This window comes from Cetorhinus maximus, chromosome 1 (assembly GCF_964194155.1).
Source record: "Cetorhinus maximus chromosome 1, sCetMax3.hap1.1, whole genome shotgun sequence".
In the NCBI taxonomy this organism is placed as follows: domain Eukaryota; kingdom Metazoa; phylum Chordata; class Chondrichthyes; order Lamniformes; family Cetorhinidae; genus Cetorhinus; species Cetorhinus maximus.
Window position 1 is genome coordinate 212,016,846 of NC_135879.1, and position 25,591 is coordinate 212,042,436.

General features: G+C 41.3%; 1 protein-coding gene across 5 annotated transcripts in view; it reads left to right on the forward strand.

The window, feature by feature from the left end:
• Positions 1-25,591, forward strand: part of dym (dymeclin) — a 531,615-nt gene that overhangs the window by 148,655 nt on the left and 357,369 nt on the right. For all 5 annotated transcript variants that reach the window (XM_078552754.1, XM_078552781.1, XM_078552773.1 and 2 more), the window contains exons 9-11: positions 14,247-14,429; positions 17,893-18,071; positions 21,959-22,084. In XM_078552754.1, coding sequence (XP_078408880.1) covers positions 14,247-14,429; positions 17,893-18,071; positions 21,959-22,084 — 488 coding nt within the window. The remainder of the gene's footprint in view (positions 1-14,246; positions 14,430-17,892; positions 18,072-21,958; positions 22,085-25,591) is intronic.

Here is a 25,591-nt window from a genome sequence, read left to right on the forward strand (position 1 = left end):
GATTGGAGAAGTTCGGACTGTTTTCCTTGGAGAAGAGAGGGTGGAGAGGATTTTGCAATAGGTATTCAAAATCATGGAGGGCCTCCTTACCCCAAACCTATTCCTCTCCTAGCTTCTCTACTATTTGCTTTAGAGCCTCTGTTTACTTTCTAAATTTAACTTGAGTTGAAAAAAAAAATCAAATTTGAATGGGAGAAAAGCTTTTAACTGCCTAAATCTGTCTTCTATATAATCATACTTCTGCAAGTGCCATATGTACATGCGCTTATGTACATGTAGACACAAACACAAAAAGTCCCACCTTTACATTGAGGATACCCTCCATCGTGCTGTATGGCACTACCACTGTGCTAGTGGGATAGATTTCAAACACATCTAGCAACTCAAAACTGGGCATTCATTAAGCTCTGTGGTCCATTAGCAGCAGCAAAATTGTATTCAACCACAAGCTGTATCTCATGTCCTGGCATATCCTCCACTCTACCGTTACCAACAAGCCTGGAAGAGTGCAGGAGGGCATGCCAGGAGCAGCACCAGGCATACCTAAAAATTAGGCATCAGTCTGGTGAAGCTACAACATGGGACTACTTGCATGCCACCAGTGAAAACAGCATGCGATAGACAAAGCTGAGCAATTCCACAATCAATGGATCAGATCTAAGCTCTCCAGTCCTGCCATATCCAGTCATGAATGATGGTGGGCAATTCAACAACTAACAGGAGGAAGCGGCTCCACAAATACCGCCATCCTCAATGATGGGGGAGCCCAGCACACCAGTTTAAAAGACAAGGCTGAAGGATTTGCAACCATCTTCAGCCAGAAGTGCAGGGAGGATGATCCATCTTGTCCTCTTGAGGACCCTAGCCTCAGAGGCCAGCCTTCAGCCAATTCGATTCCTTCCGCATGAAATCAAGAAATGGCACTGGATACTGCAAAGGCTGTAGGCCTTGACAACATTCCTGCAATAGTACTGGAGTCTTGTGCTCCAGAAATAGCCACCGCCCTAGCCAAGATATTCCAGTACAGCTATAATACTGACAGATACCCAGCAATGTGGAATAATTGCCCAGGTATGTCGTACCCACAAAGCAGGACAAATTCAACCTGGCCAATTACTGTCCCATCAGACTTTTCTCGATCATCGGCCAGGTGTTGGAAGGTGTCATCGACAGTGCTATGAAGTGGCACTTGCTAACCAATAACCTGCTCACTGACACACGGTTTGGGTTCCACCAGGAACACTCAACTCCTGACCTCATTACATCCTTGGCCCATACATTGACAAAAGAGCTGGGGTGAGGTGAGAGTGACTTGCCTTGACATCAAGGCAGCATTTGACTTGAGTGTGGCATTAAGGAGCCCTAGCAAAAATGAAGTCAGTGGGAATCTGGGGAAAACTCTCCACTGGTTGTTGTCATACCTAGCATAAAGGAGATGGTTATGGTTGTTGGAGGTCAATCATCTCAGCCCCGGGACATCACTGCAGGAGTTCCTTAAAGTAGTGTCCTAGGTCCAACAATCTTCAGCTACTTCATCAATGACCTTCCCTCTCTCATAAGGTCAGAAGTGAGGATGATCACTGATGATTGCACAATGTGGATACTCCCCACTTGCCTGGATGAGTGCAGCTTCCACAACACGCGAGAAGCTTGATACCATTCGGGACAAAGCAGCCCACTTGATTGGCACCACATCCACAAACATTCACTCCCTCCACCAACGCACAGTGGCAGCACAGTATACCATCTACAAGATGCATTGCGGGAATTCACCAAGGCTCCTTAGATAGCACCTTCCAAACCCACGATCACTACCTCCTAGAAGGAGAAGGGCAGCAGACACATGGGAACACCACCACCTGGAAGTTCCCCTCCAAGTCACTCACCATCCTGACTTGGAAATATATCGCTGTTCCTTCACTGTCACTGGGTCAAAATCCTGGAACTCCCTTCCTAATAGCACTGTGGGTGTACCTACACCACATGGGTTGCAGTGGTTCAAGTAAGGAGCTCACCACCACCTTCTCAAGGGTAACTAGGGATGGGCAATAAATACTAGTTCAGCCAGCGAAGCCCACATCCTGTGAATGAATACAAATAAAACAATGTTCAGTACCATTGACGACGACTCAGATACTGAAATAGCCTGTGTTCACATGCAGCAAAACCTCAGCAATATTCAGGCTTGGACTGATAACTGGCAAGTGACATACATGCCACACAAGTGCCAGGCAATGGCCAACTCCAACAAGAAAGAATCTAACCATCTGTCCTTGATATTCAATGGCATTACCACCGCTGAATCCCTACTATCAGCATCCTGGGGGTTACCGTTGACCAGAAACTGAACTGAACCAGCCATACTGTGGTTACAAGAGCAGGTCAGAGGTTGGGAATTCTGTGGCGAGTAACTCACCACCTGACTCCCAAAGCCTCTCTACCATCTACAAGGCATAAGTCAGGAATGTGATGGAATACGCTCCACTTGCCTGGATAAGTGCGGCTGCAACAACATTCAAGAAGCTTGACACCACTCAGGATAAAGCAGTCCACATGATTGGCACCCCATCCACCAACCTAAACATTCACTTCCTCCACCATCAATGCACAGTGGCAGCCGTGTGTATTATATACAAAATGTACTGCTGCAGCTTACCAAGGCACCTTCGGCAGCACCTTCCAAATCCGCAACCTCTACTGCCAGAAGGACAAGTGCAGCAGAGCATGGGAACACCACCACCTGCATGTTCCACTCCAAGTCTCACACCATACTGACTTGGAACTTTATTGCTGTTCCTTCACAGTTGCTGGGTCAAAATCTTGGAACTCCCTTTCAAACAGCACTGTGGGTGTTCCTACAACACATGGACTGCCAGTGGTTCAGGAAGGCAGCTCACAGCTTCTCAAGGGCAATTAGGGATGGGCAAATGCTGGCTTATCCAGCAATGCCCATGCCCCAGGAATGAATAAATAAAACAATTAAAACCTCAGTTTCGGATGTAAGCAATGATCAATTATCTGTTCTGTTAGTTAACAAAACACTAGTGAGATAATTAGTTGGCTTCAAAGTTCTATTTTGAAAACTGAATAAATAACTCAGGAAGACATTCTCTCTTCAATCATTTGTATCTCTCCTGTTCCCCTTGTTAGGTTAGCTTAGAAACAAAACAGAAGTTATAACAGTTATATGATTGGTATTATTTCTTCATGCTCTCTTTCAACCTCTCCATTTTAAAACAGACACAGACAAACTTACTCTCGATGAAGCTTTCGAAATTTACTCTGGTTTTCAAAATTTTTGAGACAAAATTAAAGAACTTGCATTTATCTGGAGCATTGCAAACCTTCAGGGCAGCCAAAGCACATCACAGCCAGAAGTACTTTGAATTGGAGCCACTGTTTCATATTGTGGCAAAAATGCTAGCCAATGTGAATACAACATACTCCCCCAAAAAGCAGTTTGACCACATATTCTCTTTTGGTGATCTAGAGCGATGAATGTTAGCCCTGGCATGGGGAGAACTGCCCTGCTCTTCTTCGAAAAGTGCCAAGAAACCTTTTGATTCCATTTGAGGGTCAGATTTGATTTAATGTCTCATCCAAAAGATTGCAGCACTTATACTGGAGTGCCAGTTTGGATTATGTGTTGAGTTCTCTGACGGGTTAGAATTCCCAACCTTCTATCTCAGAGTGCTACTACTGACACAAGATATGGACCAAAAGAAAGCTCCCAGGCAGAAACTGCTTGAAGCTAAAAGAAGCATATTGCATCAATACAACTGACTGAATTGTACTGATGTGTCCTGAGAAATTAGGTACACTTCACATCCTGAGGCTGAATAATTCAAATTCAACTCATGCCATCACAGCTGTGGGCAAAAATATCAAACTCATTCAAAGGCATTAGTAGAAGGCTAAGGCTTTGAACTGAAAAGCGAAAGTGTCAAAAGACAGTTTAATGGATATATTTAATCATGTGAAATATGTAATGTTTAAATTTTGTTTTGGTAAATTAGATATTTAATTTAAAATGTTGGCAGTTTAAACTTTTCAGATAGAGATCGATGAATTTGCTCCACAATTCCACCGAATGGTCGGAATCTGCAACTTTAAGATTCATTCGAGTGCTTTTAGCAAGTGTCTTTGAGGTTAATTCCAGATAATGAGCCTTGCCAGTCACTGAAATATGGAAGGCATCAGAATTGAGCCTATTTCAATTCTCATTTGAAGTTCTTTCTTGGACATAATGAACAGGAATCTTGGTTAAAAACACCATCTTCCTCCTCCATGTTGATGGGCGCTGTGGTTGACTCTAGTGCCAGCCTAGAGCAGTATAGACCAAACAATGACCCTGGACTTAACCTGACCTGGTCCAGTTCTATATACTGAGTCATTGGGAAAAGCAGGCACACTTTTTGAGTCAGCTTTGTTACCTTGTGGGGTATTCTGAGTGTTACAGAGGTGACATGACACACTTAAATGCAAAGACAGAATCCTCTCTCAAACATCATCACAGAATCACAGTGCAGAAGAGGCCCTTCGGCCCATCGAGTCTGCACTGACACATGCGAAACACCTGACCTACCTACCTAATCCCATTTACCAGCACTTGGCCCATAGCCTTGAATGTTATGACGTGCCAAGTGCTCATCCAGGTACTTTTTAAAGGATGTGAGGCAACCCGCCTCCACCTCATCATAACCTCAGTGTTGTGCTTTTGTAAGAAGAGCTTCAGTGTAAACAAATTAACAAGTGAGAAATTGTAGAAATTTCATTGAACAGTGTATCTGATGACTATCAAAACATAGGAATTTAACATTGCAGTCTGATTGTATAACCAGCTGTTGCCCCCCAACCCTCCCCCCAGGCTAACATTTTCAGATACCTTTGTATTATTGCATCAATGAAATGTTTAAATCCAAGCCCCTTGCTAAATAAACCATGTCTACAGCCATGTGCTGAGTGGTTGCCAGCCGAAGTAAGTTAATTGTGTCATGTGACTGGCCCCCTTGCTGGCACCGGAGAGGCTAGACATCGATCCCTGTATGACTGGACTGATTCCCAAAGCCTTTGGCTCTCATTTTCAGTGCTTGGCGAGCACTTTCTTTTTCTCTTTCTGTCAGCCTTGGCAAGCAGCTATCTACAGCCAGGCTGGGCTGTAATCCTCACTGCAGACGTACTGTCAGCCAGTTCTGTTTATTTTGAGAAGTAAGTTGTAAAAGAATTTGAGGTCTTATCTGTAGTAATTTGTGTGAGCACAGGAGCTTTGGTGCCACTCTATCACAGTGTATATTTTTGCTGTTGATGAAAGAGCTGTAGCGTGCATTTAACTGTTGAGCAATATTGAATTGATGTCAAATAGCATTTCCATAAATATTCAGACAATACATGGACTATCAGCTTTCTATAACACAATATTGTTTCAGAACACAAATGGAATTTTCATTGTTAGAAAATATTAGGAAATATTTGGTGTTGATCTCCATAAATTTGCTGTGTTTTTTAAATCTTCCTAGGCTTCAAATAGCTTTCTGATTTCAATATAAAATACTACTTCCAGGATTAGTGGTTGAGGCGAAAGCTGTCAGGTTTCAACATTAGATTGGAGAGGTGAATAAAGAAAAAAGTAGTGAAAGGATATGGAAACATGATGGGTATTTGTGATTAGAACTACCTGCTCGTGTGGAGGGTAAATATTAACACCAACTGCTGGGCTACCTCCCAATATTTTATTTGATTAAATAATATAGATCTTTTACATGTTGAGGTAGTTCATTCTGTGAACATGTAGTTAATTTCAGCATTTTTCACTTTTTCAATTGTTAAACTTTCATGGCCTTCATGAGGCAAACAGTGTACCAATCTTTCTTATTGTCATCATATCTTATCCGCTACTTTATTCAAGGAGCTGGTCAGTTACTGTTTGGCCTCTGGCATTTGCACAATTAGCCATTTTATATGTGGGACCCTCAACAATGAGTTCCAGCAGCCTGCCCCCTGTCCTCATCTCATGTTCACACCTTTTTCTTGACTGTCACTATGACAAATTGTATGGGCCCTTTCACCTTTGATGATGAAGTCGGTTAACTCAGCACCAGAGTTAAAACTTGGGATAACCTTGGTTTGTATGGTTCATTATATACATTGTTGTTCAGAGCCATTGTTGTTCAGATCTGGTTATGTTAGTTTAACAATTGCTTAAATTCTAGAAAATACTCAGTCAACACTTTTGTTGTGGGTGACATTTTCCTGCTTTCTTCCTACTTCTATAGTTAAAGTAAGAGACCTATATTTGTCAGTGATCAAGATATTAATTTGAAAAGAATGTTTAAAAAATTATAGATTTGGTACTAAGGTGTGTAAACAATTCTCATCAAAGGGAATAGCAGTGGTGTATGCCATTTTCTTTACTTGTCAGCCATATATGTAATTATGTCCTGATCACTAGTAAATTCTAATGTATCATTATTTGATGTTCTGTTTGTTGTTTGAATGTTTCAAATGATGTTAGTCAGAATTGAACTGCACCTGTTAGAGACACTCCTCATACATAAAACATCTCACAGCTGTGTTTTATGAGAATTATTTTGTATATTAGCACCAATGTACTTTCAAAAAAATTATATTTGGTCTAACACCTCTTCACTGATTGGAGTCATATCTAGCACAAAGGAAGATAGTTGTGGTTGTTGGAGATTAGTCATCTCAGCTCCAGGACATCGCTGCAGGGGTTCCTCAGGGTAGTGTCCTAGGCCCAACCATCTTCAGCTGCTTCATCAATGACTTTCCTTCCATCATAAGGTCAGAAGTGGGGGTATTCGCTGATGATTGCACAATATTCACCATTTGCGACTCCCCAGATACTGAAGCAGTCCATGTGCAAATGCAACAAGACCTGGACCTAGACAATATCCAGGCTTGAGCTGACAAGTGGCAAGAAACATCCGCGCCACACAGGTGTCAGGCAATGACCATCTCCAATAAGAGAGAATCTAACCATTGCCCCTTGATGTTTAATTGCATAACCATCAATGAATCCCCCACTGTCAACATCCTGGGGGTTACCATTGACCAGAAGCTGAACCGGACTAGCCATATAAATACTGTGGCTACAAGAGCAGATCAGAGGCTAGGAATCCTGCGATGAGTAACTCACCTCCTGACTCTCCAAAACCTGTCCACCATCTACAAGGCACAAGTCAGGAGTGTGATGGAGTACTCCCCACTTGCCTGGATGAGTGCGGCTCCCACAACACTCAAGAAGCTTGACACCATCCAGGACAAAGCAGCCCTCTTGATTGGCACCACATCCATAAACATTCACTCTCTCCACCATCGACGCAGAGTAGCAGCGGTGTGTAACATCAGCAAGGTGCACTTTAGGAATTCACCAAGGCTCTTTCGACAGCACCTCCCAAACCCACAACTACTAGCATCTAGAAGGACAAGGGCAGCAGACACACGGGAGCACCATTACCTGGAAGTCCCGTCCGTCCCCCCCCACCCCCCAAGTCACTCATCATCTTGGTTTGAAGATATATCACCGTTCCTGCACAGTCACTTGGTCAAAACCCTGGAACTCCCTCTCTAACAGCACTGGGTGTACCTACACCACATGGACTGCAACAGTTCAAGAAGGCAGCTCACCACCACCTTCTCGAGGGCAACTAGGGATGGGCAATGTATGCTGGCCCAGCCAGCGAAGCCCACATCGTGTGAATGAATAAAAAAAAATACTACTGTAATGCTTATGTGATGCTCTTAATTAATTTCAATCTTAAAGTGTTCCCTCAATCAGTATTGCATGAAGGTGCTTGAACTCAAATTGTCTTTGCTGTTTACTGTGTGCTGGTGGCAGAGGCAATGACTGTTTAAGTTGGTGGATGGGGTGCCAATCAAGTGGGCTGCTTTGTCCTGGATGATGTTGAACTTCTTGAGTGTCATTGGAGTTGCACTCAACAAGGCAAGTGGATCATACTCCTGACTTGTGCTTTGTAGATGGTGGACAGGTTTTGGGGAATCACGAGATGAGTTACTAGCTGCGGATTTCCCATCCTCAGACCTCTCCTTGTAGCAACAGTATTTCTGCCCCGTCCAGTTAAGTTTCTGGTCAATGGTAACCCCAAGATGTTGCATGCAGTTATCCAACAATGAGCTCACTTGAGTAAAAGACACCTTTGCATTTCTAGCCTTGATAATATGTAAGTTAGCAAAAGCCACTTGAAGATCAGTCATCTTGAGTTTTAAAATAAAGTGCGAAATGGCTATAATTTATTCATGAGTACTTGAGGATAAGCCAGCTGTAGTGCTTATCCCTCTATCAAAATAGATGTATTCTTATATCATCGTTAGGTGAAAGCTGAGACACTTGCTTATTTTTTTGCTTTGTCACTGCTGATACAATGGAAATTGTATTGCAACAGTATAAGCTTAGCAGTTTAGGAGCCTCATCAGCTCCAATCTGATGTCATCTGGCAACCCAGTGCAGGATGAGATCAGCAAGCCTTGGGTTTAAATTCAGCCAGAGTATATTTATCCGCTCAATTTGTATAATATTTAGATGTGGGAAGAAAACATAAAGGGCGTTGAGTGCTTGCCATACTATTGCGTTATATGTCTTCAAACACTCCTGGTTGTTGGGAAGAGGCATAAATCAGCACTGATGAGAGAAAATGTGTCCAAAGGAGACTGACTTCAAGTGGTTAACATGTCTCCAATACTCTGGTTGAAATTCATCATAGTGTATCAAGTCATCATCGGTCAATTCTATGCTTCTGCACACTGTTCTTTGGCAAGGGCATTGCAACGGATAGAATTACATCAAAATCTACAGCACAGGAATTAGGCTATTTGACCCAGCTGGTATATACAGGTATTTTTACTCCACATAAGCCTTTCCCCCAATGCTTTTCATGGTGGTACATGGAGCCATTCATGTGGGAGGAGAAAAGAGAAATGTAGTTGTAATCGGGGATAGTATAGTTAGGGGATTGGATACTGTTCTTTGTAGCCAGGATCGAGAGTCCCGAAGGCTGTGTTGCCTACGTGGTGCCAGGGTTAAGGATATCTCATCTGGGCTGCAGAGGAACTTGGGGTTGGAGGGGAAAGATCCAGTTGTCGTGGTCCACGTAGGTACCAACAATATAGGTAGAAGAAGGAAAGAGGTTCTGCTGAGGGAATACAAGTAGCTAGGGGCTAAATTAAAAAGCAGAACCAAAAAGATAATAATCTCCAGATTACTACCTGAGCCATGAGCTAATTGGCACAGGGTCAATAAGATTAAAGAGGTAAATGCGTGGTTCAAAAGATTGGTGTGGGAGAATTGGTTTCAATTCATGGGACATTGGCACCTGTACTGGGGAAGGAGGGAGCTATTCCGTTTGGACGGGCTCCACTTGAATCATGCTGGGACCAGTGTCCTGGCGAACCGCATAACTAGGGTTGTAGATAGGGTTTTAAACTAAATAGTGGTGGGGAGGGTTCAGTTGCATGGAAATATAAAAAATCAAAGTTTAAGGACAGGGTAAGAGTGCAGGTTAGTGACGAGGCTGATTGCTATCAAAAAGTGAAAGGAAGGGACAGAGTGTGTGAACGCCATATTGCACCAAAGAATCATATACGAATAGGGAAAATTGACAATAGGGCAAACTTAAAGGTTTTGTATCTGAATGCATGTAGCATTCGGAATAAAACTAATGAGTTAACAGCACAAATAGAGATAAATAGGTATGATTTGGTGGCGATTACTGAGACGTGGTTACAGGGAGAACAGGTTTGAGAGTTGAATACCAAGGGTACTCTGTTTCAGAAGGATAGGTAGGAAAGAAAAGGAGGTGGTGTAGTTTTGTTAGTAAAGGAAGAGATCAGTGCTATAGTGAGGAATGATATAGGCACTGGAGAGCAAGATGTAGAGTCAGTCTGGGTAGAAATAAGAAATAACAAGGGAAAGAAGTCCCTGGTGGGAGTAATCTATAGGTCCCCAAACCGTAGTTTAGCAGCAGGGCACAGTATAAACCTGGAAATACTGGGAGCATGTAAGAAAGGCACGGCAATAATCATGGGTGATTTTAATATGCATATAGACTGGACTAATCAAATTGGCAAGGGCAGCCTTGAGGGAGAGTTCATAGAGTGTATTAGAGATTGTTTCTTGGAGCAATATTTTGTGGAACCAACCAGGGAGCAGGCTATTCTGGATTTAGTTTTGTGTAATGAGATGGGATTAATTAATGATCTCATAGCAAAGGATCCTCTAGGGAAGAGTGATCATAGTATGATAGAATTTCAAGTTCAGTTTGAGTGCGAGAAACTTGAGTCTCATGCTAGTGTTCTGGAGGGCAGATTTGGCCCTAGTGGACTGGGACAGGAAGACTACAAGGTAGGACAGTTGATGAACAGTGGCAGATATTTAAGGAGATATTCAATTCCTCCCAAGTAAAATATATCCCAATGCGGAAGAAAGATGGTAAGAGGGGGAAAAAGCATCCATGGCTAAGTAAGGAAGTTAAAGATAACTTAAAGGCAAAAACTAAGGCATACCAAATTGCAAAGGTCAGTGGCAGGCTGGAAGATTGGGAAACTTTTAAAGATCAACAAAGGGTTACTGAAAAAAAAATAATAAAAAGAGCAAAGGTAAATTATGAAAGAAAATTAGCGCAAAATGTAAAAACTGATAGCAAAAGCTTCTACAAGTATATGAAAGGAAAGAGAGTAGCTAAAGTGAATGTTGGTCCCTTGGAGGACGAGACTGGGGAGTTAATAGTGGGGAATGCAGAAATGGCAGTGACGCTTAATCAATATTTTGCCTCAGTTTTCACAGTGGAAGACACTAGTACCACTCCAATAGTAACAGGTAGTGCAGAGTGTATAGAGAAAGAGGAACTTAGAACAATCACCATCACTAGTGAAAAAGTACTGAGCAAACTATTGGGATTAAAGGGTGACAAGTGCCCAGATGGCCTACATCCCAGGGTCATAAAGGAAGTGACAGCGGAGATAGTGGATGCACTGGCTATAATATTCCAAAATTCCCTGGATTCTGGAAAGGTTCCAGTGGATTGGAAAAATGCTAATATAACGCCCTTATTCAAGGGGAGGTGGAGGGGGAGGGTGGGGTGGGGGGGTTGGTGAAAGTAGGAAACTATAGACCCAGTTAGTCATTGGGAAATTGTTGGAATCCATTATTAAGTATTATTAAGTAGTAATGGGGCATTTGGAAAGTCAAAATGCAATCCATCAGAGTCAGCATGGTTTTATGAAGAGTAAATTGTGTTTGACCAATTTGCTAGAGTTCTTTGAAGATGTGACAAGCAAAGTAGATAATGGGGAACCTGTAGATGTGGTATATCTGGACTTCCAGAGGCCTTTGATAAGGTGCCGCACAAAAGATTAATACACAAGATAAGATCACATGGAGTTAGGGGTAATATATGAGCTTGGATAGAGGATTGACTAACCAACAGAAAGCAGAGAGTCAGGATAAATGGGTCATTTTCTAGATGGTAAGCTGTGACTAGTGGAGTGCCACAGGGTTCGGTCTAATTATTTACAATCTATATTAGTGACTTGGATTCAGGGATAGAAGGTACTATAACTAAATTTGCAGATGACACCAAAATAGGTGGGAAAGTAAGTTGCAATGAAGAAATAAGAAATTTACAAATGGATATGGATAGGTTAGGTGAATGGGCCAAAATTTGGCAGATGGAGTTTAACGTGGATGACTATGAGGTTATCCACTTTGGTTGGAAGAATAAAAAGGCGACTTATTATTTAAATGGAGAGAAACTTCAGAATGCTTCAGTGCAGAGGGATCTGTGTGTCCTCATGCATGAATCGCTGAAAGCTAGAATGCAGGTACAGCAGGTAATAAGGAAGGCAAATGGAATTTTAGCATTTATTGCTAAAGGAATAGAGTATAAAAATAGGGAAGTGTTGTTGCAACTGTACAAGGCATTGGTGAGATCACACCTGGAGTACTGGTCCCCCTACTTGAGGAAGGATGTAGTTGCACTGGAGGGGGTTCAGAGGAGGCTCACTAGATTGATTCCAGAGATGTAGGGTTTGCCTTATGAGGAGAGATTGAGCTGTTTAGGCCTATACTCCCTAGAGTTTAGAAGGATGAAAGGAGATCTAATTGAGGTATATAAGATGCTAAAGGGTGTAGACAAAGTAGACATGGAGCAGATGTTTCCCCTTGTGGGGCATTCTAGAATGAGAGGCCATAGTTTTAGGCTAAGGGGTGGTAGATTTAAATCAGAGATGAGGAGGAATTACTTTTCTCAAAGGGTGGTGAATCTGTGCAGTGGATGCCAGGGCGCTGAACAAATTTGAGGAGGAGATAGACAGATTTTTAATTAGTAATGGGTTGAGAGGTTATGGGGAGAGGGTGGGAAATTGGAGTTGAGGCTGAAATGAGATCAGCCATGATCGTATTGAATGGCGGGGCAGGCTCAAGGGGCTGAATTGCCTACTCCTCCTAGTTCTTATATTCTTATGTTCATCTGTGCATCAACTGTTGCCTTAATGCCTTCAGTGCTCTCTGCTTCAACCACTCTATTGCAATGGGTTCCATATTCTCACTGCTCTCATTGTAAATTCTATTCCTTGTAAATTCTATGTTTGATTTGTTAGTTGCTATCGTACATTTATGGCCCCAGCAAATGGAAAAAGTTTCTCTTCACCCAGTCCATCGAATCCCTTATAATTTTAAAGACCTCCATCAGGCCTCCACTTAGTTTTTTTTCCCCAAGACAAGAAACCCAACCTCCTCAATCTTTTCACCCTGTTGCGTCCTCAAGGATAATAGAAAAGCAGGGGGCAAAAGGGGAGAGAGAACCTTAAAACCATCATAATCACAAGAGAAAATGTACTAGGAAAACTAAAAGGACTCAAGGTTGAAATGTGCCCTGGATCTGATGGCTTGCATCCTAGAGTCTTAAAGGAAGTGGCTGGAGAGATGGTGGATACATTGGTTGTAATCTTCCAAAATTCCCTAGATTCTGGAAAGGGCCCTGTGGATTGGAAAGCCACAGATATAACACTATTCAAGAAAGGAAGGAGAGAGAAAGCAGGAAACTATATGGCGATTAGTATAACAATGGCCAGTAATCTGTCTTGGATATTGAGAAAGTATTTTACTGGACCCTATGGAGGACTTGTTTGAGTGCTTGCTTATCTCAGCTGGGATTTTCCGGTCCTGCCCATGGCAGGAATTGTCATGGGTGAGACGGAAAATTTGATGGACCAGCCAAAGGTCCGTTGACTTCGGGCGGGAATTTGAAAATCTTGGCCCTCATTGCAATTAGCCATTTGGGTGAGTGAAGTGCCTTAAATGTCATCATAAAATGTTCTTTTCTAGCTGGGGATTATCATTATCGCCCAGCACGCTTGGAGGCAAGGATGGTTTGTCTGTTTTTGTGATTATCCATGACAGCTTTTATCATGGGTTTACCTTGCACTGTTGCTGCTAAAGACCACCCTAACTTTGATATCATGCTTTGGGTAAAAAGGTGGTGGCATAACCTCCTGAGGGCTATGAATGAGCAGAGTACAGTCATTTGTATGGTTACCTGACTGCTGGCCTCTGATTTTTTGTAGCCATCAGGAAAATCATGCTCTCGATTTTCAAGCTACTGCGCCGAATCTCAGTACTAATCCGTCCTCACTTGAGACTAATTGTAACCATTTTGACCTGCTGTGAATATCATGTCTATAATACAGTTAAAGTTTACATTTCTTCCTGTTGGTGAAAATGCTTTTTTTATACTATGAATTATTTTTCACCAACAGAAGAATAAGATAGCTTGCTTTTGTCAACTTATTTGGTTGCCACTTGGTACTGTGGGAAGTGGTGCCTTTTTGGGTTGGGGGTATGGGAATTGTCTGGCTTTCCACTTTTAGCTAAGGGAAATACAGGATTGGGCTTTGCTATGAAGACAACATTTATAGAACCTTTGTTTATTGCTAATAGTATCCCAGAAATGGACATGGAAATTGTGTCGCAGAATTGCTATCTTGAAGTTGAATTTATTGTATTGCAAATGTACCTTTGCTTTGGTCTTGATCTGTCCTAAATAAGCAGGTGATGTGTTATGTTTCCCAGTACAGTCATTTGTTACCTTCATCATAAAAGTAAATTGCTTTTTATTAACTGTGAGCCAGGAAGGAAGAGTGGATGCAAGAAAATGGATTTATGAAGCATTGAGGACACACTCTCATCTCTTTTCTTTCTTTCTCTTCAACAGCTGGCCTCTGGACAGTTCTTACCTTGGGAGGAGTTGGGAATAAGGCAACCCAGCAAGGGGACCTGTCGTCCCCACTGGCTAATCGAAGTCTCCTGCTGCTGCTTGTTTTATCTAACCTGAGCAACACACCAGAAAGCCCAAATCCATACAGACAGTCGATAATGTCCTTCAAGAATACACAAGGTTTGTGTTAAGCCTGCAAATTAAAAAAAAATATATCCCCTTTTAACTGTTCACCTGCTAACTGTCAGATGTACTCATTGCACCAAAGACTTGTAGATTGCTTGATTGAGGAATTGGATAATGCCTGAATTAGGGCGCTGTTGTAGCATAGTGCTGCGAAACTAGGCTAGAGGATAGATCAATAGAGAAGCAGTGGCAAACATTTAAGGGGATATTTCAGAGTATTCAGAATAAGTACATTCCTATCACAAAGAAAAATTCTAAGGGGAGGACCCACTATCTGTGGTTAACTAAAGAAGTCAAGGGAAGCGTCAAACTTAAGGAAAAAGCATACAACTCCGCAAAAATGAGTGGCAGGATAGATGATTGGACAGCATATGAAGAACGGCAGAGAATGACTAAAAGGTTAATCAGAAGAAAAAAATTAGAGGTATGAGAGGAAGCTAGCTAAAAATGTGAAACGGATAGCAAGAGTTTCAACAGGTATTTAAAAAGGAAAAGAGTAAGTAAAGTGAGTGTTGGTCCTCTAGAGAGTGATGGTGGGAAGTTAATAGTAGATAATAAGGAAATGGAAGAAGAAATGAACAAATATTTTGCTTGTGTTCACTATAGAGGATACAAAAAACATTCCAGGAACAGCTGCAAATTAGGAGGTGAAAGGGAGAAAGGAACTTAGTGAAATTGAAATCACTAGGGAAATGTTACTGAGCAAATTGATGGAGCTGCAGGCTGGCAAGTCTCCGGGTCCCGATGGACTACATCCTAAGGTCTTAAAAGAGGTGGCTACTGAGGTAGTCGATGCGCTGGAGTGAATTTTCCAAAATTTGCTAGATTCTGCAAAGGTTCCATCAGACCGGAAAGTAGCAAATATAACACCTCTATTGAAGAAGGGGGGGAGGCAGAAAACAGGAAATTTTAGGAAAGTTAGCTTGATGTCTGTCGTGGGGAAGTTGTTAGAATCAATCATTAAAGAGGTTATAGCTGGGCACTTAGAAGAGCTCAAGGCAATCGGGAAGAGTCAGCATGGTTTTGTGAAAGGAAAATCGTTTAACCAATTTATTGGAGTGTTTTGAAGGAGTAACATGTGCAGTGGATAAAGGGGAGCCTGTAGACATACTGTACTTGGATTTCCAGAAGGCATTTGATAAGGTCCCACATCAAACGTTATTAAGGAAAATAAAAGCACATGGCGTAGTGGGTAACATATTAGCATGGAAAGCAGATTGGCTGAAAGCAAAATACTGCAGATGCTAGACATCTGAAACAAAAGCAGAAAATGCTGGAAAAACTCAGCAGGTCTAGCAGCATCTGTGGAGAGAGAAACAGAGTTAACGTTTTGAGTCTGTATGACCCTTCTTCATGAAGAGCTCCACACTGTGTCCTGCCAGGAGATTCTCAATATTCATTTGAGGCAGCAAAGGTGGAAGCTGTTCAGCCACCTTTCTTGGCATTCATAAGTTGTCCATGCTTTGCTGCTGTAGAAGAGGGTGCTGAGAACACAAGCCTGGTAAACACGGAGCTTTGTATTTTTGGTTAGTTTGCTGTTGGTTCACACTTGACCTCTCGACTTTGATGTGACAGCTGAGGCCTTGGAAATCCTGGTGCTGATTTTGGCTGCTGCTAATAGTTGATCTGAGGTGTGTGAAGCTGTTGAGCTCCAGCGTGAGGTTGCCGATGTTAATGGAAGGTGGAGTCTCTATGTCCTGGCCCATAACTTTGGTCTTGCTAATGCTGACTGTCCATCCAAACTCCTTGCAGGCCTGGGAGAACCGATCTGCAAGCTGCTGTAAGTAAGCTTCAGTGCGAGATGCTAGCGTGGGGTCATCAGTAAACAGCAACTCAGGACTAAGACATTACGCACATTGGTCTTGGGGCAGTCCTGCTAAGTTGAACATCATGAAATGACACTGTAACAATTAATGGTCTAAATTCTGCTGATCACTAGCAGTTACAGAATATGATAAGAACAAGCATTGCTTGTTTCAGAAAACATGTCGAGGTTAGTGATATAATTTCTGTTTACAGAGAGCTGAAGTGGAAAGTACATAATCTTGATAGTTTTTTAAAAGCTTTAAGGTAGTGCAGCTTTGTTTAAAGAAAAAGGAAATACTCCTATGTAAAAAAAAAATCTTAGTTTAAAAAAAATGGGCATTTAATCAATGTGCTCATATTTTACACTGTTGAAGATACTCCAGAAGTAGTACTATCGGTAAAAAAGGAAATGGAATCATAAAACAGCTCACTGTATTATCCAAATGTTATGAAGACAAATATCGGCTGTTTTTAGAAAAAATTGGAATTAGAGGCACCATTTATTTTCACAAAGCATGGCGGGTACCAACTCTGGAAATATGAAAGTAAAATTTATACTTTAAATGAATATACATCTAAGCAAATGTAGTTGAATTCCTGAAGCACCGTATCACCACTTTTTATTTATTGCCATCACTGATCACCTGATTCTTTCAACACCCCTTTGCAAATCCAGAACTGGACTGATTTTAAAGAAAATACGATTTTATTAAAAGTAAAAAAAAACTAAATGATGGGAATATGAAATAAAAACAAAATGCTGGAATTACACAGCAGATTACTTAGCATCTAAAAAGAAACAAATACGTGTTGGTATCAGGTAACTGAAGACTGAAGGGTAAACGAGCATTTTAGTATAGTTGGAAAAATAGAGATGGAGAAAGAATAGCTAATATGTTGAATAACCCGTAAACTGATAAATATAAATAGAGGCTTCAGAGATTTAAAGAGAGGTTTCAGAGATTTAAAGAGAAACAAAAGAATGTGCAAATAGTGGACGCAGAAAGCCACACAAACATAAACAGGAAGAGGGTTTAAAAAAATGAAATTAAAAGTGAAAATGTATGAGAAACACAGTAGATTCATCAATCTACAAGAAAATGTTGCAGTAGGTGCTTGCACTGTTCTCCTCTTCCATCCTAGCAACCTCTGTCTTTGGTAATTTTCCACCACCTATAAAGCAGTTCCACATATTTCAAGCATATTTCTCCAGTAAACCTACTCCGATTTCTGTTGAGATGGAAACCTCTGTTGTAACCATAGAAACATAAGAAATAGGAGCTGGAGTAGGCCATTTGGCCTCCCGACCCTGATCCGGCGTTCAACTAGATCATGGCTGCTCATCTACCTCAAGACATTTTGTTTCTCTTTTTAACAACTCTACTTTTAGATGCCTTTGTTTGACATCTTGCAATGCAACTATGGGAGATGCAATATCTCTCTATTTATTTCCTTCCACGCCAGGACCACAATATGTCTTCCCTACACTGGGTTATCAAACATGCACTAATCTATTGAGGTGATAATGTGGATGTGCCAAACTTAGTTTTTCATTTATATTAACAGCAGTATAAAATTACAAGTCAAGAACAGTGTTGAAGTCCAAATTTGCCAGATACTTTTATTTACTTCTTGTAATCCTTCATTTCAGATAATACCGCCATCCAGACACCAAACTCCTACTGCTTCCAGATAAATTTCAACAGTTTGTACACAGCACTGTATGAGCAGCAGAAATCTGACCAGGCCACTCTTCTGCTGTACACCTTGTTGCATCAGAACCCGAATGTGAGAACATATGTGTTGGCCCGTACAGATGTAGAGAACCTGGTGAGTGTGGTTTAGACTTTGTGCAGTCATAGATGAATTGTTGTACTTCCTGAATTTTCTTTCCTCCTCTGAAGCTGCTGGCTCTTCCAATGTTAGAGTTGTAAGGGCTAAGGCCGGTTTTAGCAGCCAATCAGCTATTCAGGCTGAGTTCAGTACAGATGAGAAATAAAACTTGTACCTTCTAATCAGCAGGGCTTGATTTCTTTATCCACTAAGTCATGGGGGCTCATTGAATTGCCAGTGCAGTGTATACATGTCCCATACTTCTTCCTATGGTTTAACCAAGATCTGACAGATCAGGGGATTGGGCATCCTTCAGTGTCAGGGTACTTAATTCATGAACACATGGATTTGAAAAAAGCATGTTTAAAAAAAAAACTACCTCTAAATTACTAACAGTGAACTTCAAATTCTGACTAATAGCTGATTGGTTACTGAAGTCGATTTTTGCACCCTTTTAATTTGATTGGAATCCACCTCCTCAATTGATTGATGCCCATAGTTGAATCTAAATTTTTCTTTTTGTGTTATCTGGTTTATGCATGACGCAACACAATAGAATGAGTGAAATGAAGAGAAGGGTTTCAATTTTGACATCAAATTAGATGGGTTTTTAAATTTATTGTTTGAAATATGTTGTTGGCCATTTATTTGAATTTTAGCTTTATTTGAGGATCACAATAACACGTACTTTCATTAGATAACAGCCAGCATTGTCTTCCAAGCTTTTATTGTTCTGTTTGAACAAATCCAATTGATGTCCATCACTCCTTAGGATAAACAATCTTGGTACAGTTTACTGGTGTCTGATCCAAATGGTCATCGTTGTTATGACTATTATGATGGGGGTGAACTGATTCCTCTCTCTGTCCCACTCCTGAGTTGGTTATAACAAAGTTTGAATTTAAAAGGGAGGTGATATTGCCAGTTCAATATGAACATCTAACTGTGTATAGCTTGGTACAAGAAATAAACCAACCAGGTTGCTTAAGTTAACAAGTAAAGCGTTAGCTCTATTGCTAAAACTCACTTGGATAAAGATGCAGAAATTATTAACGCAAGGTTCAAAATGTACAAATGTGTCCTACTACCTACAAATACAAGAAACACACACAATCCCCTCAAGCATGCAAGAATGAAGCAAAACTTTCAGATATTAAAATCTTGGCCAAGGAACAAGTAAACTCAGAAAAAAAAATAATCATGGAGTGTCCAGATGCTTGTTCACAGCTGAAGGGCCTCGGTCCACAATAGCTGCTAGTTCTTGGGGTTTCCTCACTGGAGACAATGGTATTAGAACTCTCAACCTACAGCAATGAGGTCTTCTGGTGGGTTTTTAAAATCACATACGACTTTGATAAGAGAGGTTTCAGAAGAAGAAAGATGTGGTAAGCCTGTTGCCCCCTGGCAGTCTCTCTCAGACTGTCCAGAAATCCAATATCTTTTTTACACCCAAGAGTTTGATCATATGACCTTTCTCTGAGAGCTCCATAGACTCTGTCTCCATAAAAGCAGCTGTGTCTTTCGCAAATGCAACATTGTAGCTGCCATAAGCCAGTTTCCTTTGCTTAGGAAAAGTGTCCTTTTTTAACTTTTAAGAAAGTTCAATACATCTGTATGTCCAGCTGATGACATAAATTAATATTTTATGATATTGTGATAGTTTATTTCTGAGCCTGGTTTATGTGTGTCAGGAGGCTTTTCACCAGATGGGCATCATATTGAACCTCAGTACTATCCTCCTCCACTGTTCCCATGCACTCTTTCCAACAGGTGTCACTGGATAGTGATCAAGAGTACAAATTTTGTTTGCTTTTCCTCGTTTTCTTTCCACTAATGTTCAGGCTTGGTCAATGAGGGTAATGTTGCAGCTATGGTGTACATGGACTTTCAAAAGGCATTTGATACAGTGCCACACAACAGACTTGTGAGAAAAGCTATTGCTCGTGGAATAAAAGGGACAGTAGCAAAGTGGATACTAAATTGGTTGAAAAATGGGAAGCAGAGAGTAATGGTCAATGGATATGTTTTGAGCTGGAGGAAGGCTTGTAGTGGAGTTCCCCAGGGGTCAGTATTGGGACCCTTGCTTTTCCTGATATATATTAATGATCTAGATCTTGGTGTGCAGGGGACAATTTCAAAGTTTGTGGATGATATGAAGCTTGGGAGCGTTGTGAACTGCGAGGAGGACGGTGTGGAAATTCAAGAGGACATAGACAAGTTTCTGGAGTGGGCAGATAAGTAGCAGATGGAAGTTCAATGCGGAGAAGGTGATGCATTTTGGTAGGAAAAACATGGACGGACAATGTAAAATACGGGGCAAAACTTTGAAGGGGGTGCAGGAGCAGATAGCCCTGGGTGTATATGTGCGTAGATCATTGAAGGTGGCAGGACAGGTGGAGAGCAGTTAATAAAACATATAGTATCCTGGGCTTTATTAATGGGGTCATAAAGTACAAGAGCAGGGAGGTTAAGCTGAATTTATGTAAGATATTCACTAGACCTCAGCTTGAATATTGTGTACAGTTCTGGGCACCACATTATAGGAAGGATGTGAACTCATTGGAGAGAACGCAGAAGAGGTTTACAAGAATGGTTCCGGGGATGATAAACATCAGCTATGAGGATAGATTGGAGAGGTTGTGACTGTTCACCTTGGAGAGAAGAAGGCTAAGAGGAGATTTAGTAGAGATGTTCAAAATCATGAGGGGGCTGGACAGAGTAGATAGGGAGAAGCTGTTCCTGCTTGTAAAAGGATCAAGAATGAAAGGACACAGATTTAAAGTGATTTGCAAAAGAAGCAAATGTGCCGTGAGAGAAAGCTTTTTTGCTCAACCAGTGGTTCGAGTCTGGAATGCACTGCTTAGAAGTGTGGTGGAGACAGGTTCAATCGAGGCAATCAAGAGGGCATTAGATGATTGTTTGAACAAATACAATGTACAGGGGTACGAGGAAAAGGCAGGGCAATGGCACTAGGTCATAAGACCATAAGGCATAGGAGCAGAAATTAGGCCATTCGGCCCATCGAGTCTGCTCCGCCATTCAATCATGGCTGATAAGTTTATCGACCCCATTCTCCCGCCTTCTCCTCATAACCTTTGATCCCCTTACCAATCAAGAACCTATCTATCTTGGTCTTAAATACACTCAATGACCTGGCCTCCACAGCCTTCTGTGGCAATGAATTCCATAGATTCACCACTCTCTGGCTAAAGAAGTCATAATGCTCATTTGGAGAGCCAGTGCATATACAATGGGCTGAATGGCCTTCTGTGCTGTTAAAATTCTGTGATTCTGAGAGTTTATAGACCCAGAACCTACATTTGGATCATGTAACTGACTATATGATAGTTTGTTGAGAATAATGAATGGTTATCAATTGCAGACAGTGATGCAAAGAGGGGTTCAGAAGTTTTAACAGTTAAGACCAGCTGTCTGAAATATTACCAGGGAAAGAAATATGAAAATTATTTTTCTCTATAGTTTGAGACCATAGAGTATTCTCTGACTAAGAGATTAGAGTGGATTGCCTGTGATCTCTTCTGATAACTAAGACCTGGGTGAAGGAGTGGAATCTTGGGCAAAAACCGAAATTGGTGGTGAGGTGTACCAGTTTGCCTGCTTTTAAAATATTTGTTTTCCAGCTTCAAATGGGGATGCATCCTGTGCTTACACATGGAAAATTGGCACCCGGACCAAAAGAATTGGAGCTTAAGTCACTGCTTTCAGGAGAAGAGGGAAGGAAGTGGTAATGACAGATGAATTTACAGGTTAATTCTCACTGAAATGAGGCCCCTTATTTAAAAAGGAGATAAGTGGGAGCAAGGTCAAATAGGTAGGAAAATAGAGTAAGAATTGATTGTATTGTTTTCCTCTTTGGTTCGCAGGTTCTTCCAATTCTTGAGACTTTGTATTGTGTTGAAGAGCGGAATTCTCACCATGTGTACATGGCTCTTATTATTCTTCTAATCCTCACTGAGGAAGATTCATTCAACCGTTCTGTTCATGAAGTGGTGAGTTAAAGCTGCTTTAGTGCATCTAATATGAACTGTCTTGTTCAACACTACATGTCTATGCCTCAGTGTAGTTTGCTTGTGATTGTATGTTTCTTACCTTCTTGATCATCCAGTTATGATATGAAGTAAATTAGGTTAAAATGCTAATTGTAATGCATGCATGTTCAAAAATTTTCATACTAATTTTCCAAGGATGTGATATGGATTTAAAGTGGGTCATGTTAAAATAAAATTGGTACATTACAAGTCTGTCCAGTTAGTGTGAGTGCACTAGCCTGTACGGGGCTGAGAAGTATACACCAGTAAGGTTCAGGCTTGATTCCAGTCCTGCACTGGGTTAGCTGACTTCTGCAGCTGGCCTCAATTGCCCTTTGGCTAGAGTGGTGGGACAGGGAAATCATATAAATGACAGTAAGAAAGATAGGGCTTTTCCCAACGTCAACCCATTGTAGGGGTTCCTCTTTTCCCTCAAAGACCCTCCCCCACACTCAAGTTCGTGACACCAGATTCACGTGCATGAACAGAATGACCAGCGAGACAAACTTCTTCTGATAATTCACAATTGCTTTATTGAATTGCCCACAGCCCCACAGTACAAAACCCTAAAATTTAAATCAACCCATTCCCAGTACCCGACACAAAGTCACCATGACTCGGGCTTAAACTTACAAAAATGCTAACTCTGCACAAAGCCCCCATAACTTGATTTAAACTTACAAAAACACAGGCAAAACACCGCATCTTGTCCTGAAACCTCAAGGAAAAACCCTCAGACCAGTATCACCAAGATATGGCTGAAACAAGTTACAAGGTACCAGCAGAAACACCAAACTTTTGCCCCAAACGAAACCCTCAGACCAATATCACTATAATTTGGCTGAAATTTACAATCCCCAACACGGCTGGCCTGAGCAGTGTTGACTGTAGGTCTGAGACAAGGTGACCAAACTTGACCCTTCTTCCTACTGTAACCCAAAACCTTCAGGCCAATATCACCATGATATGGTTGAAAACACTTATAATCACCGATACGGCTGGTCTGCCCAGTAATGAATGTAGGCCTGAGTCAAGGTGACCAGCCCTGACCCTCCTTCCAACTGCAGCCCAGATACTCAGATCTGCTCTTCTTTGATAATTTAACTCAGACATGTCAAAACATATTTCCTGTTGTTCCAATGTCCAACTTAGTTAATTCCATGCAAAGTCCAAATGTCATCACCTCCTGCTGATTGAAACAGTACAGGGTTTTCCATGGAAGATATTATCAGTTCTCATTGTATGAGCAATTTTCCTGCTGTTTGAGGTGGCACAGTAACAACACCTGGCTCCAAGGTTAATGAGGGTTTGAATGACCATATTCCAGTACCATTACCTGTGGTGCAGACCTTGGTTGCATAATTCCTTGAATGTATTATATTAATGATATGTCCTTTGTGCCATTGTATTGGGTAATCAGGCTTCTTGATTGCATTAGTTGATGGCAGGTAATGGCATTTCCCTGGTACCATTGTTCCCTGATAGCAGTCAGTCAATATCCAAACCTTTATGATGAGTCACTGTTTTTTAACTAATGTACGAATTAACTCCTTGCTGCCCAGCCCTATGCTGCAGACTGCAGCTTATTTTTTTGTAATTATAGTTCCAATCATGAAGTCGAAACATGTCCGTGGGTTTGAAATTATATTCCATAAATTTGCCAGTTGGATGGGATTCCAATCCCACACCGTCCCAAAGCACTTAGTTAGTGTTTGAGGTGGCACAGTAACAATACCTGACTCCAAGGTCTAACTGCAGCCAACGTAGTAGAAATTGTAGTCACTGTTGAAATGTAGGAAGCACGGCATCCAATTTGCACACAGCAAGCTCCCACAAACTGAGACCACATAATGGCCTGCATTTCACTGTCCGCAAACCAGGAAGTAAAATGCACTGATTATCCTTCACTTTTGATTACATTTTATAGAGTGCAAAATAAATGATTGGGACATATACATGGGATTAATGTAGAAACTGAAATATCATAAAGATATTTTAGAAATATGTGAGTTTTTTTTAAGCATAGCAGTAACAATCCATAAAATTAAAATTAGTTTCTCAGGGCCATTGAGACTGTTCAGCACTAATTATGAACACAATTCGCTGTTAAAAATTCAGTTACATCTCCTTTAACAAGATCTAACATTTTCAAGATTTTTTGCAGTGAGCCTGATAGCTTAAAGGGGAAATTTCTTGTCAGTTTAGTAATTTCTAATTGATTGCAGACTAAAAGGACTTCAACAGGGCAACCTATGGAGAAGCATAGAATCACTGGCACCTGCTTCTGGATTTCCAAGTTTAAGCGTGCATGTGTGGACTCTTGAGGTTGCTGTCAGTTTCAGAGGAGTAATGACTGCAAACGCTGATAATCTGGGCCAATCTCTGGTTGAAAGTATAAGTGTGCAAATTTTAGGTAGGGGCAAGATCAGGCTCGGATATGACATTTCTTATTGTTGAATAGCTTGCTCCCATTCAGCTCAAGTTCATACATGCAAAATGACCACTTCATCCAGTTATCGATGGAACCATTGTTCAGGAGGGTAGGCTGTTACAATTTCATTAAACCTGTTTCCTTCATTATGCCAAGACAGAAAGTTCAATTTAAGCAAGGCACTGCAACATTCTACATTTCTTATGAAAAATAAATTAACAAGCTGCTGTCCCCCCCCAGAAATGCCGGCATTTGTGCCATGAAAAGATCTGCCTAGCTTCTCAAAAAGAAAAAAAAGTTATATTCGTTCATGGGTGTGGGTATTGCTGGCAAAGCCAGCATTTGATGTCCACCCCTAAATGCCCTTGAGAGCAGTTAAGAGATAACTGCATTGCTGTGGGCCTGGAGTCACATCTTGGCCAGACCAGGTAAGGATGGCAGATTTCCTTTCCAAAAGGGCATTAGTGAACCAGATAGGTTTGACTTACAATGGATGGTAATTTCATGGATACTGTTGCTGGCTTTCAATTCCAGATTTTATTAATTGAATCTAAATTCTACCAGTTGCCATAGTGGGATTGGCTCTTGGATAATGCTCTTGGCCCCAGGGCATTAGCCAGGGCCTCTGAATTATTAGTCCAGATTTTATGCTAATCCCTCTGGGGCTGGTGAATCAGGCCTTTGATTTCCTTTCCTATTTGGCTCAGTTCTGTAGGGGATCATGTACTGGCCAACTGAACCGTCATGAGAGCTTTGAAAATATTTTTTAGGCAGACAAATTATATTTAATTTTTCAGATTTTATCAAATGTAGTATTGGCTTTAGGCCCTTAGTCATTCAACCTGCAGCTCCTTCTTAAATTCATGAGATGGAAAAGTATGTAAATGTTAATCCATGCTACTGCTCTCCCCACCCCAACCTTCTCCATATTTCATCTGGACTGTAATTTTCCCAGGCAAGTATTTAAGCTGACACCCTGTTGCAATATTGTAGAAAAACTGCAATGAGATGCCATTCATTAGATGAGGCACAAATAG